This window comes from Neomonachus schauinslandi, chromosome X, assembly GCF_002201575.2.
Source record: "Neomonachus schauinslandi chromosome X, ASM220157v2, whole genome shotgun sequence".
NCBI classification, from domain to species: Eukaryota; Metazoa; Chordata; class Mammalia; order Carnivora; family Phocidae; genus Neomonachus; species Neomonachus schauinslandi.
The window spans coordinates 111,055,621-111,068,402 of NC_058419.1; the positions used below are offsets into that span (position 1 = coordinate 111,055,621).

At 47.4% G+C, this 12,782-nt stretch overlaps 1 protein-coding gene across 1 annotated transcript in view; it reads left to right on the forward strand.

Annotated features, from left to right (window-relative positions):
- SH3KBP1 (SH3 domain containing kinase binding protein 1) overlaps nucleotides 1-12,782 on the forward strand; it is a 337,600-nt gene that overhangs the window by 282,852 nt on the left and 41,966 nt on the right. Inside the window, exons 12-13 of the mRNA XM_044911630.1 lie at nucleotides 3,023-3,143; nucleotides 5,849-6,008. Of these exons, the coding sequence (XP_044767565.1) occupies nucleotides 3,023-3,143; nucleotides 5,849-6,008 (281 nt within the window). The remainder of the gene's footprint in view (nucleotides 1-3,022; nucleotides 3,144-5,848; nucleotides 6,009-12,782) is intronic.

Genomic DNA, 12,782 nt, shown 5'->3' on the forward strand with positions numbered 1-12,782 from the left:
CAATGAATCATGGAACACTTCATCTAAAACTAATGATGTAATGTATGGGGATTAACATAAGAATAAAAAAAAAAATGTATCCCTGGTACAGTGAAAAAATCTAGCCTCCCAGGTGAATGACCAGAAACACTTTGCTTTGGAGTAAACCAGTTTTGTTTTGTTTTTTTCTGTTGTATTTTTTGTATTTCTGATCAACTGCTTTTGAGGAAAGAAGAACTTAATTGTCCTGCTTTGCCCACACCCACCTAATCTCAAGGGTCAGCTTAGGGAGGATTGCTTCCCACGGGTCATAGCCTCACCACGCATGTACAGTGGTGCTGAATTTTTAACCAAAAAAAAAAAAAAAAAAATTTTTGGTTAACCAAAATTTTTACTTATTTCACTTACACCCCCCCAACAAAAAATGTTATTCTAGCAATAAATACTTTTCCTCGTGATACTTTTTTCATCTTAAAAAGAGTCCAGTTCACTTTTTCTGTGTAGTTCAGACATTAAGGCTGAATAATATAGGAAGATGTGATGTGGTTGGACATTTGGTAACTCATTGCGCACAGGGTTCTCATACCTAAAAATGATCATTCATATTTCCCCATAGAGCTCCTCTTTATAATTGTTAAGAACTAATTATGGGGAGAAATTCCTCCATGAATAACTAGTTAAGTGGCATTTTAACAAATTAACAACTAAAACAGAAGAAGAGTAGGGGTATTTTTAGTTCCGCACATGAATAACTGTGATATTTCTATAGCATTTAAAGTATGAATAAATTTCCGGATTGGTTTATTCACAAATTTATTAAGGAGTGATTTTTTTTAAGGTTTTTTTTAGCCCACCGAGTTGAGGGGGAAATCAGCTTGACCCCAAATTCCTTTCCCATTCCCTTTAGGATAGTTGAGAATTACGAAGATTAAGACCCGAAATGATGTGTTAATTACATGTCCTACTCCGCCCCCATTGTCGTTTGCATTGAGCAGTTTAATTTTGCCACCTAGTGGTTCACACCGGATCAATATTTTGTTGTGCTGAAATTAAAGCTGGCTGTTGTTTTGCTTTTCTCTGACAACCCTTTTCCTGGAGGCCTTGGTGATGGATTACAGACCAAGGAGATGAGCTGAGTGGCCCAAGGCTCAAGAAGCCTAGAATGTAACTAGGATTGGATTCTTCATGGTAGTAGGATCTGTCAGTTCCTCCTGCATCGCTAGGGATGATAAGGAACATCTTTGTTATCATTAGAAGCCTAGACTGTAGCATGCTAGGCAAATTCTTTTCCTTTTAAAGCAATTTTATGACAGGTTATGCTGGATCTCTGTGGGGCAGAGCAAGATGGCATTTAATTTTCCTAGATTCCTACTGCTCATTTATCCTGCTGAATGATCCTGGGAATTGCTCTGTGACAGGGAGGTAGATATTTGTATTTTCCCTATCATCAGCTTTCCTCGTGTTTGATTATTTGACAAAAAAAAAAAAAAAAAAACAGATATGGAATTGACAGAAATTAGATACAGTGTTTAATTTGTAGTGAGTCATTAAGGAGATTTTGGTAAAGTGTGTTCAGTGGATTTTTTTTTTTTTTTAGTTCCTTTGGCTTCTGATGCTATGAAATTGAGATTTTATTTTATTTTTAAAGATTTTATTTATTTATTTGACAGAGAGATAGAGAGAGAGCACAAGTAGGCAGAAAGGCAGGCAGAGGGAGAGGGAGAAGCAGGTTTCCTGCCAAGCAGGGAGCCTGATGCGGGGCTTGATCCCAGGACCCTGGGATCATGACCTGAACCGAAGGCAGACGCTTAACCGACTGAGCCACCCAGGCGCCCCTGAAATTGAGATTTTAGTACCAAGCACCATCCGTAGGGATGGACAGTAAGGAATTCGTCGAGCACTCAAGCAAGTCCCTAGGTGTGAGGAGTACTTGTGATTGGTTTTATGCTTTAGCTATTTTCCAAGTGTTCTTATGCACCTGAGGCCACGAGCACTGCTGAAGACCCCAGGTGAGGAGGGAGCAGCTGCAGTCGACACGGCCATGTGGGTGTATCTGGGGAAATGTCATACGTAATGTTTGAGGGATTCAGGCGTAGATTGACTGGACTGAGGGAGAACCACAGATCTTCTTTGTACATCCCTCCACTTAAAAATAGGCTCTAGTTACTATTGCTGCATAACAAACCAACCCAAACCTGGTGGCAGAAAACAAGGATATTCTTATGCCCACGACTTCTGGGGTCAGGAATTTGAACAGGGCCTGGCCAGGACATCTTGTCTCTCTGCTCCTTGATATTTGGGACCTCAGCTGAGAATGCTGTCCAGCAGAGGCTGGAGGACCCACTTTGGAGATGGCTGCTTTGCTTTCATGTCTTCGCTTCCCTTGGCAGGAGTGGCTGGAGGACTGGCTCAGTGGGGGCCGTAGACCAGAGTGTCTATACATGGCCTCTTCAGGAGGCCTCAGGGTTCTGGACTTCTCATATGGAGGTTCAGTATTCCAGAAAATAAAGCATAAGTGACACAGTCTTTTATGACACAGCCTTGGAAATTATATGGTATCATATTGGCCCCTGGTTGAAGCAGTCACAAGTCTACCCACATTCCAGACAGGGGACATAGACCTCCCCTCTTAATGGGAAGGGTAGCAAACAATTTGAGGCCATATTTTAAAACTGCTACAACATAGACTCCAGGTCCCTATGAAATTTCTTCTTATTTGTAGAGCAATAGCCAGTGACCCGTTATTTGTATATTTGGGTGATTGACTTGTTTATACATATTTTCCACCCACACCCAGTGATTTCCTGTTTTGATGTCTAAGGAAGTCAGATTTAAATATCAGAAAACATTAATGGATTTCTTGTAAATTAAGGATGTATAGGCAGGCAAACTTAATGACAAAGGCCAGAAATGGCTTCTGCTGTTTCTAAGCGGCTTCTATTTGCCAGGCAATACCAGCGCTCAGCTTAGGGGGAGAAAAGTCTATTGACTTTGCTGTACCTGATAAATATTTAAAATGCTGGTGTGTCTAATAAATGGATAGAGAAAACATGTTCTGATCACTGTTATCCTTTCCCCCTTAGGTACCACTGAGAGAAAACATGAAATTAAAAAGATACCTCCTGAAAGACCAGAAACGCTTCCAAACAGAACAGAAGAGAAAGGTATGAAATCAAGTCTTCCCTGGTACTGATCGAGCAGCAGGAGACAAAGCGGCGGTCATAGGGCTGATTACCCACAGAGTTTGGTTTTTGGGGGGAATATGGTGATTATGGTTTTATTTTGGTTGCTTTTAAGTATCCCATTTCTAAGGAAATAGGAGAGAGGGTTATGTGGTGCCTCTTTGGGCCAGAATTCCTCACCAAATGTAAAACAACGAGCCCGGTCTCTTCACACATTGGGGTTCTTCCATCCCGGTCTTCTTGCCATTGCCGCCCTCCCTACACCAGAGGCATCCTGAAGTCAGGGTGCCGACTGGAAGTTTCCCGAGGGCCTGGATGTATTCGCCACAGTTTCCATCCCGCCCTCTCCCATGCATCGTGCCCCAGGGCACTTATTAACTGTTCTCGGGTCGATGTGACTGAGAGAAATTCCCATCCGGACAAATGAGAGCCATCATCCTCGGCCACTGCTGGACTTTGGACTCTGGCTACTACGTCACAGACACATGTCCACGGTCAGGAGTATCACCTGAAGGGAAGTAGCTTCTCCTGTCTCACACAGTCAGCTTTACAAATGTGTTTGACTCCTACTGTTCTGAGTCTGTCGCCCAAAGAAATCTACACGCTGTGGAAGGACTCATTTTGTTAGGTGTCTAAGATTTGATTGATCACACATTTTACGGGAAAAGTGCTTTGTTATTGTTATGAGCAGGAGGCAGAGCAAATCCCATTTTAAAAAGCAGTTATTTGGAAGTCACAAGAGAAATGCAGAATTAATGCATGTAATTATTTGGAGGTGCTCCTGGGTGGCCTCATGAAATTTTATTGTGAAATTTAATATTTTTTATCAGCCTGCCAAAAGTTTTACCAACATTGCCAGCTCTTAAGAAGTTATATCTCTTTTCTCTCACAGTGAATACTTAACATTTGAGTTGTGGAACCTCATTGAAAGGCCAGGTCTGTGTCCCAGAGCAGTGTGTGTGTGTGTGTGTGTGTGTGTGTGTGCGTGTGTAACCTCATTGAAAGGCCAGGTCTGTGTCCCAGAGCAGTGTGTGTGTGTGTGTGTGTGTGTGACACAAACAGCCCTTTGAGGAGAATGTGGCTGTGACATAACCAAACACTGCCCCCTGTCCACACGGAGGACACATGACTAGTTTCTGGCTGACAGCCAGGCTCCGTCATAAGGACACTTCCAGCTCTGTTCCATGCTGACTAACATAAGGACTCGGTTTACATGTGAACAACTGCCCTAGTTGGCTGGCCAAGTGGCCACACACTTCTGGTTCCTTCCACTCCTCTGGTTCCTTGTTCAGTGCCACAGTGGGTCTGGAAGGCAGAAACCCTGGTCAGAAGCAACGGGAGCCAAGAGAGCCAGCCCCATCCTGAGACTTGGCCTCCCTGTGAGGTGGGCACAAACCCCCCTCCCATTTGTTCTGCACACTGCCAGAGAGCCCCCCCAGTCCCTCCCAGCAGGAGGAATCTCCCCTCCTTTGCATTTCAGCCAAGCCCTTCCTCCTCTGGTCCCCGTGGACAGTAAATGAGTTCCTAGGATCCCTGGATGGAGCAGATTCCCCTACTGAAGTGCGGGGATGAGCACAGTGATATCTGTATAGCAACTGGTGGGCTTTTTAACGCTTTGCCAATCAGCCAGGGCACCTGAACAATATGAGTGTGTGTTTGCAAGCAAAACGTGTTCAGAGTTTCAGCTTACAAGTGAACATAGGGAACCTGCCTGTCCTCCAGTGGGCAGCTCTCTGAAGTTCCATCTTTATAAAGAAGAATGTGGATGCGTGCTTTTTACACTACACGTGGGGCAAGGCTACTTGGGGGCAGAAAACACGAAGCTGTCAGTCACGCCACTGCTCAGTTGGCCACCAGATCTGACTTTAACTTCATTCTAATAGCTGACTCCAAAACCCTTAGAAACCAAATACCTGTGAAACCCTAGTTTAACTGTGCACAAAAAGAATCCAGAATTAGTTCTTTGTTCCTGGAAATGCCCCCCTCCCCCTTTTACTGGCTCATGGCCCTTTACACAGGCTGACCTGAGAGACATCAGGCCTCTTGCCTCCTCACACCCAGTCCTATGGGTCCTTGACCAAACTCATCAACCATTTGCTGAGCACCTGCTATGCGCCAGGCACCAGGTAGGATCTAGAGAGATGACCAGACGTGGGCTCTGCCCTGGGGGGCTGACGGCCTACAGGCTCCGCCAGGCATGCACACACCCAGAAAGTAGCCAAGTGGAGCCCGTTTATAAAGGGCTGCTTTTCTGGGCTCAGGTGAGGAAGTAAGATAGTCTGCCTCTGAGGGTGGTTTCGGCTGTTGAGAAGGGAATGTGACTGGGTCACCATTCAGCCAAGCCGATGAGTAGGATCACGATGAGCCTGAGAAAGGATCAGCAGGAGTTCACCAAGGGTGGGCAGTGGCCAGAAGGGCCCTCCAGGCCAGCATGGGCAAAGGCCAATGGTGGGCTGCAGCTGTGGAGGGGTTTTTCCTAACTTGACAAAAAATAAACAAGGCTCTAAAAATACATAAATAAATAAAAATTTAAAAAAATAAACAGTGCTCCTCACCCTCCACCTTCACCTTTGCAAGCAGCATCAGTGATTTTTTTTAAAACAGGAAACGAGCCATCTGCCCCTGAGTACTGTCACTTACACTAGATCTCTCTGTCTTCTCTATGCTTTTTAAACAATGACTTAAAGAAAGACCAGAGAGAGAGCCAAAACTGGATTTACAGAAGCCCTCCGTTCCTGCCATACCACCCAAAAAGCCGCGGCCACCCAAGACCAATTCTCTCAGCAGACCGGGTGCGTTGCCCCCCAGGAGGCCTGAACGACCAGTGGGTCCCCTGACCCACACCAGGTACTGCTCTGCTCTTGCCACTGGGGGTGGGTGAGGGTTGGCCGTGCAACACAGGAGAGGGGCCTCGAGTGCGGCCAGCTGAGGGAGGGGGGGACAAAGCTGCCCTTCCACCTTCTAGCAAAGCTGTCTCAAGACTCCGGCTGCTTCTGTTCTTACTCCTGTGCTTGGGCAGAAGTGGGTGCGAGGCTGGGAGGCGCAGTGCGGGTTTTAGAATGAGCAGATGGGGATCAGGTATCCAGCATGTAGGCTCTGCTCACACGGAGGGATTTTCCCTGCACTTCTTTAGGGCACACCAGCTGCCCCCTACATTGGAAATGCGGGTATCCCACCCCCCCCATCCCCTGGATGTCCCCCTGGCCTCGGGTGTGCACATCTCACTGGGTGCTCCATGCCCTGACCCTCTCCCTGCTGTGTGGTGCCTCTTTCCCCAGCCCCAGGCTCCCTTGGCCCTGGACTGCACAGCCCTCTTGTGGAACCGAGGACCCGGCATGGCAGATACTGTCTTAGTGTACATGTCTCCGAACTATGAGACCCTCAAAGGCAGGGGACGTGCTTTGTTCAGGCAGTAGTTCTGAGGTGTGCCTGGCACAACTCACATTTGTTCACTGGCTGGCTGGGCACACGTGTCAGGAACGGGGAGTCAGGTTGGACGTTGTGCTTCCAGACCCGAGCTGCCCACCATGGAGCAAAGAAGTGTTGTGTTCTCTCCACGAGTTAATTGCCAGAACTTTCTACTGTCACGTGTGTGTTATGTGTGTTGGTGTCATACACCAGAGCAAGCTGTTGGCCTGGAGGTCTTCGCATGTACCTGTCAACACACAGTCACTCACCAGATTTTTGTTCTTTTGAGCCAAGTTTGCATGGTGAGAGTCACATGGGGCTTCAGCGCCCTCCCGTTGGAGTCAGGCAGGCTTCCTGGTTTGCATCTCATCTTGCCTCATATGTGTGCGGGCCTCAGAATGTCACTGCCCCTCTCCACCTCACTTTTTCTGTCTATAAATTGAGGATGATAATGGAATGCACCCAAAAGGATGGAACAAGATAACTCCCAAGTGTACAACCCCATGCTTGTAAATCAACATTAGTTTCATTGTCATTTATATTTTTTTAAGATTTTATTTTTAAGTAATCTCTATACCCAATGTGGGGCACCTTTCCTTCTTAGGAAACAATGTTTAAATCGGGGTAAATACACATAACATAAAATTGACCATCATAACCATTGGTAAGTGTACAGTTTAGTGACATCAACCACCTGCGTTCATCTGTAGACCTCTTTTCATCTTACAAAACTGAAACTCTATACCCATTAAGCACTAACTCCCCTCCCTCTTCCCCCAGGCCCTGCCAACCACCGGTGTACAGCTGACCTTTGAACACGCAGGGTTAGGGGAGCTGACCCCTGTATAGTTGAAAATCCATGTACAACTCTTGAGTCCCCAAAAACTTCACTGCTAATAGCCTATTGTTGACCAGAAGCTTTACCGATGTAAAGAGTTGATTAACACAGTTCATACGTTCTATATATTATAGACTGTATTCTTACAATAAAGTCAGCTATAGAAAAGAAAACATTATTAAGAAAATCATAAGGAAGAGAAAATAGATTTCCAGTTCTGGCCTGTATTCACTGAAAAAAATCCACGTATAAGTGGACCCGCACTGTTGAAACCGGTGTCGTTCAAGGGTCAACTGTACTTTCTATGTGTGTGAACTTGACCCCTCTAGATGCCTCATGTAACTGGAGCCATATAGCGTTTGTCTGTTTATGACTGCTGATTTCACTTACCCTGATGGCCCCAAGGTTCATCTATGTGGTAGCATGACTCATTCACTCTTAATAAAAACACCACCACCACCCTTGCCCAAATATAGGGCCGGGTAGCCCTGTGAGTGGTTGAGCCACGGCAGAATCCCCGCCGGCCGTGGTGGATGCACCTCAGCCCACGCGCAGGAGGCCGGCTGCCCAGCTGAACACGCAGCCAGTGACCTCAGTGCGGGCCAGCCCATTGGAGTGGCAGCTGGCTCGCCCGTGTCGTTCTGCGGGCATCTCCCAAGGTCCAGACAACTGCCCCCACGTGATGGCCCGTGGGGAGACTAATGGGACCAGGGCCACTGTTGAGCGGGTCAGGCCCTACACGTCGTGCCCTATTCTGCCGACAGGTAGAAGGCTGTGTGCACATGCACACGACAGGGCCACGTGACAGCCCCAGTGACCTCAGCCCAGGCCTCAGTAGCATGGTTGGCCCAGAAGCTAGCACTCCAGAAGAAAACCGTTATGTGAACCTAAGTGCCTCTGAAGAGAATGTGAGCCACACAGAGAGACGGGAGAGCAGAGGTTGCGCATCGCTTTGTGGTGCCTGAAAGGGGAAAGGAAGGCACGCTCTGCCAAATTCTGTTAGTCTTCCAGGGGCTACAGACGTTTCCCTTAAGTTAGTAACAATTTCCAGAATATTTCTGTTGTTCTAATCTGATCTGAAGAGAAGGGCAAATCCAATGGCCTCTTTGCCTTCGAAGGTTGTTCTCAACCGTCTCATTGTGGGATAGGTACAGGTTTTGTGAGGCCCCAGTTGGACCTGAATGCAAGGGGGAGGTGAAGTGTAACTGGGACCTTCTGGACTCACAGAAGCCCCCGTCGCTTCTCTCCTCTGCCTAGCTCTTCTCTGCCTCCAGCTCCCCCCCATCATCCACTTGTCTGTTAGAGGTATGGATCGCTGGGGAAGATGCGTGAGGAGGGCTGTGTGCATAGAAGCCAGTGGGAAATGTAACTGTTCTTCATGTGGGTAGCCTTCCACTCACCCCGTGGTGGCCCAGCCCCCAGGGCACTGGGTTTGCTGAAAGGGGACAAGGGAGGAGAGTGCCTGACTTTCTTCCTGACAATCCTAGGAAGTGACAGACCCAGGCAGGGCTGGGAGCATCGGGGGGGCCAGTACCTCCTTTGGCCACTTGCTCAGCCAGTTGAAGGGAGAACAGTGCCTGCTCTAACGTGGTGGTTCTCAAATTCGAGCATGGGTCAGAATCACCTGGAGACCATGTTCAAACAGATAGCTGGACCCCACCCCCATGGTTGCTGACTTGGTAGGTCTGGGGTTGGACCTGGGAACTTACATTTCCATCAGGCTCCCAGGTTGTAATCCCCACGCTGCTGGCCCATGTCCACACTGTAAGAACCCCCGGTCTAGATTCTCCCAAGCTTTTGACAGTGCCCTCCCCTTCCCTGGCTGCCTCTCATGCACCTGTTAATGCTCCCCAAATTCAGAGCCCACTTAACACACCCAGCTTCTGGAAGCCTTCCCTTATTTCTCAGGATTGCTCTCTCTTCCAAATGCCTGACACCCCTGTTTAGCCTAGTGTGGGGCCCCATGCTGTGCCACTTGGGATGCTCACACCCCCGGACTCCTTTACCAGATTTAAAGCAGATCAAGAGTGTGTTTTGTCATCTCCACATGCTTTACAGGGTTGAGCATATGGTAGTGGCTCATTTAACACACTTGTTGAATGCCATGGTTCCTACAAAGGGAGGGAGGTGCCAGGGCTTACATTTTGTTCACTTTTGCCTCTCCCATCATCCTTCCCAGGCCCTGTACAAGTTCCGTAGCATGTGCATCCCATGTTCTGCGTCACCTAGCGTGCCATGGATTCCAACATTACAAAATTGAAGAAGATCACAGAAAGGCTTAGTATTTCTCAATACCTCATGCACTTCATATTTTTTGCTAAGCAGTTACATTGGACAACCAACCCATATATTGGTTTATGAACTTGTTTTGTTCTGCCCAATTAGTTGAGGTAGGAATGTTAACAGCATTCAAACAGTTTTGTGTCATTGGTCCTCCAGAGAGAAAGTATTGTCTACTGTAGGAAGCCAGATCATCTCTAGGATTGGCCTGACCAGATGGCTGGACAGAGAGTTGAACACATGGACACACAGTCATTATTTGCCATACTTATAGGGAACTAGGCATTGCCACTCTAGCTGGAGCGTCTGGGCTTGTGCTTGTTCTCACCAGCCAGAAACTTGCTGCCAAATGTGGCTTCCAGAAGAGATGGGTTTCTTTCCATTTAAATAGGAAGTAGTATCTTGTAGAATAAAGAAATACATAAGTTTAGGAAGAAGGGAGTCATTTTTAGATACATTCACGTAACAGAAATGTATTGAGGGGCCACGGTGTGCAAGGCACTGTTCTGGATCTCACTAATGCTGGGGCTCAGCTGCGGATCAGTTTCCAGGAATCACATCTGGGAGAAGTAGAATGACACCCGTGCACAATTTTGTGTCCAGTCTGAGCAAGTGGAAGCATGCCATTAACATACTTACCCACTGGTAAGAATATTCTTCCAATTTCCAGAAAGTAAGTTAAGATGGAATTTTAACAGGAAAAAAAAGACTGTTTTAAAAAAAATTTTAGTACCAGAGTTGATTTAAAAATTGAATGCTGGGGACGCCAGGGTGGTTCAGCAGGTTAAGTGTCCGACTCTTGATTTTGACTCAGGTCATGACCTTAGGGGTCGTGGGATCGAGCCCCACATCGAGATTGAGCCCCGCTTCAAGCTCTGCCCTGGGCGTGGAGCCTGCTAAGATAATCTCTCTCCCTCTCCCTTTGCCCCTCCCCCTGCCTCTCTCTCTCTAAAAAAAAAAAAAAAAAAATTGAATGATGATAGGCGATTCTACTAGGCCCTAAGTGCCTCCTTCATTTGAAGGTCTGCGCCTTGGCGATACCTTCGTTATTATTTCCCAGTGTGCGAAGCCAGAGTGCTCGTCTTGTCCAGCCCACCATGCATCCAAGGCAGTGGTGGTGCGACAGACATTCTGTCTATCCACATTTTTACACTTGAGAAAATGGAGGCTCAAAAGTATAGAGCCTACTCACTTGTTCTGATATTTGATCATAAAAATATTTCAATCGACAGAACATACCTAAACCTTTTTGTATGTGTGTGTACACATACACATGAACATGTGATGTTATATGTCCAATAATGTGTATTATCGATGTACTAAATATGGGTCCAGAAACCTGTGAAACTTGGGAGAGGGTCCAAAAGAAAAAAAGAAAAAAAAATCCAAGGAAATGCTGGAGAGAAGCAGGTTGCTCTGAGCTCCATTAATTATAAGCAGTGGGAGGCTGCGAGCCAGAAACCTGAGGGGCAGGGCAGGTGTGTGCCTTCAAAAGAATAAACCCAACAGGGAAAGAGGTAGAAGCAGGCTAGAACAGGTTTGTTAATCCTCCCAAACATAAATACCCCAATTTGTAATATTTTTTTCATTTTCTTCCCAAATAGCAGGGAAGCTGGAGCAGAAACTTTGTTCTGAGTTGCAAGGGAGTTTTGGCCATTGTCTGCTCTCCCGCGTACAGCACAGAGCCACATGTGCTCTCAAAGTAGAGGGGGCAGGTGACTGGCGGTGGGGGGGAGGTGGAGGATGAGGGGGCTGGTGCTCCAGGGGCCTTGAGTGGTAGACAGGAGGTCTGGGGTGGAGGGGCAGGACGTGAAGCTGAAAGGCATAAGGAGGAGGTGGGGTGAGTGAGCATAGAGTGGGAAAAGCTGATGGCCAGAAGAAGAGATGTTGGTCAGAAAGGGGAGGTGTGTGCTCACAACTTCAGAGGTGCAGTAGGTCTGAAGATGAACTTAACCACAGAGAGAGGGGCCATGGATCTGGGTGACTGAGGATGAACGAAGGTCATAAGAACTGAAGGGACCAGGGGAAGGAGGCGCTGGCTTTGGGGATGGATTGCCCACGTGGCTGTCATAGGCTCAGGAAGATGGCAAGAGCCAGAGTGAGGCGAGGCTGATGTTCTAGAAGCCGGTGCCCTCCCAGATGAATGTCAGTGTATTCTGGGAGTTGAAGACAGGCAGTGATTAGAAGGATTCCACAGTCAGGGTGGTAGTGGGCCATTCGGAGAAGAGGTCCTAGATTTGGCAGCGGCGGGGGGGGGGGGGGTTGGTATCGTGGCTCAGGCATCCCGGAGGGCACCGTGCATTGACTTCAGATGTGGAGGCATGTGTTGGAGGAGGGATTTCAGTGAGAAGGCGGGCATTTGGGTCTTGGACACCAGGCTGTGGGCAGGAGACTTGGTGACTTCCCAGACCTGAGCCACCCAGAGATGGCTCTCGCTTTAAATGTCAACCCACAAGGTACTTTTCCTGGGAAGAGCTGGAGGCTGCACCACAGAAACTGAAACGCCAGGTCCAGTGGGAGAGGACAGTGGAATTGCAAGGTTTTTACTTGTAATGAAGATGGAGGCTGGATTTCAGAGACACACGGGGAGGTAAGAGCAGCTGAGCTCTGAGACATTTGAGCTTGAGGCAAAGATTAAGTAAACATTTATATGCCAAACATTAACTCGGTGCTTAGGGAAGGGCAGATGTCTCTCTTGAGACCAATTTACCCACACGGAAGTTCATTTTTCTTTAGATTTACACAGGCAGCCCGGCTGCTCCAGCCCCTGGGATTACAACTGAACAGGAAATAAGCTTCCAGTCCCGATGGCTCTGTAAGGGGTGTGGCCCCCATGCCTACCACAAGAAGGCATTTACAAAGACCTCTTTGCTCTTACTAGGTATAAACCAGTCAATCAATTAATCAAAAAGGAGGCAGAGAAAGGTAGCTGGCACATCCAAATTCTCCCTAAGCAGGGAGGTAAAATGTGCACTTGGGCGCTTAGGCCATCATTTTGAGTGTGGATTAATCAAGTATTCGAAATGCCTTTTCAAAGAGTCCTAGTGGGTCATCACGTGGTGTTGGAGTGTTTCCCTTCTTTTCCATAAATCAGG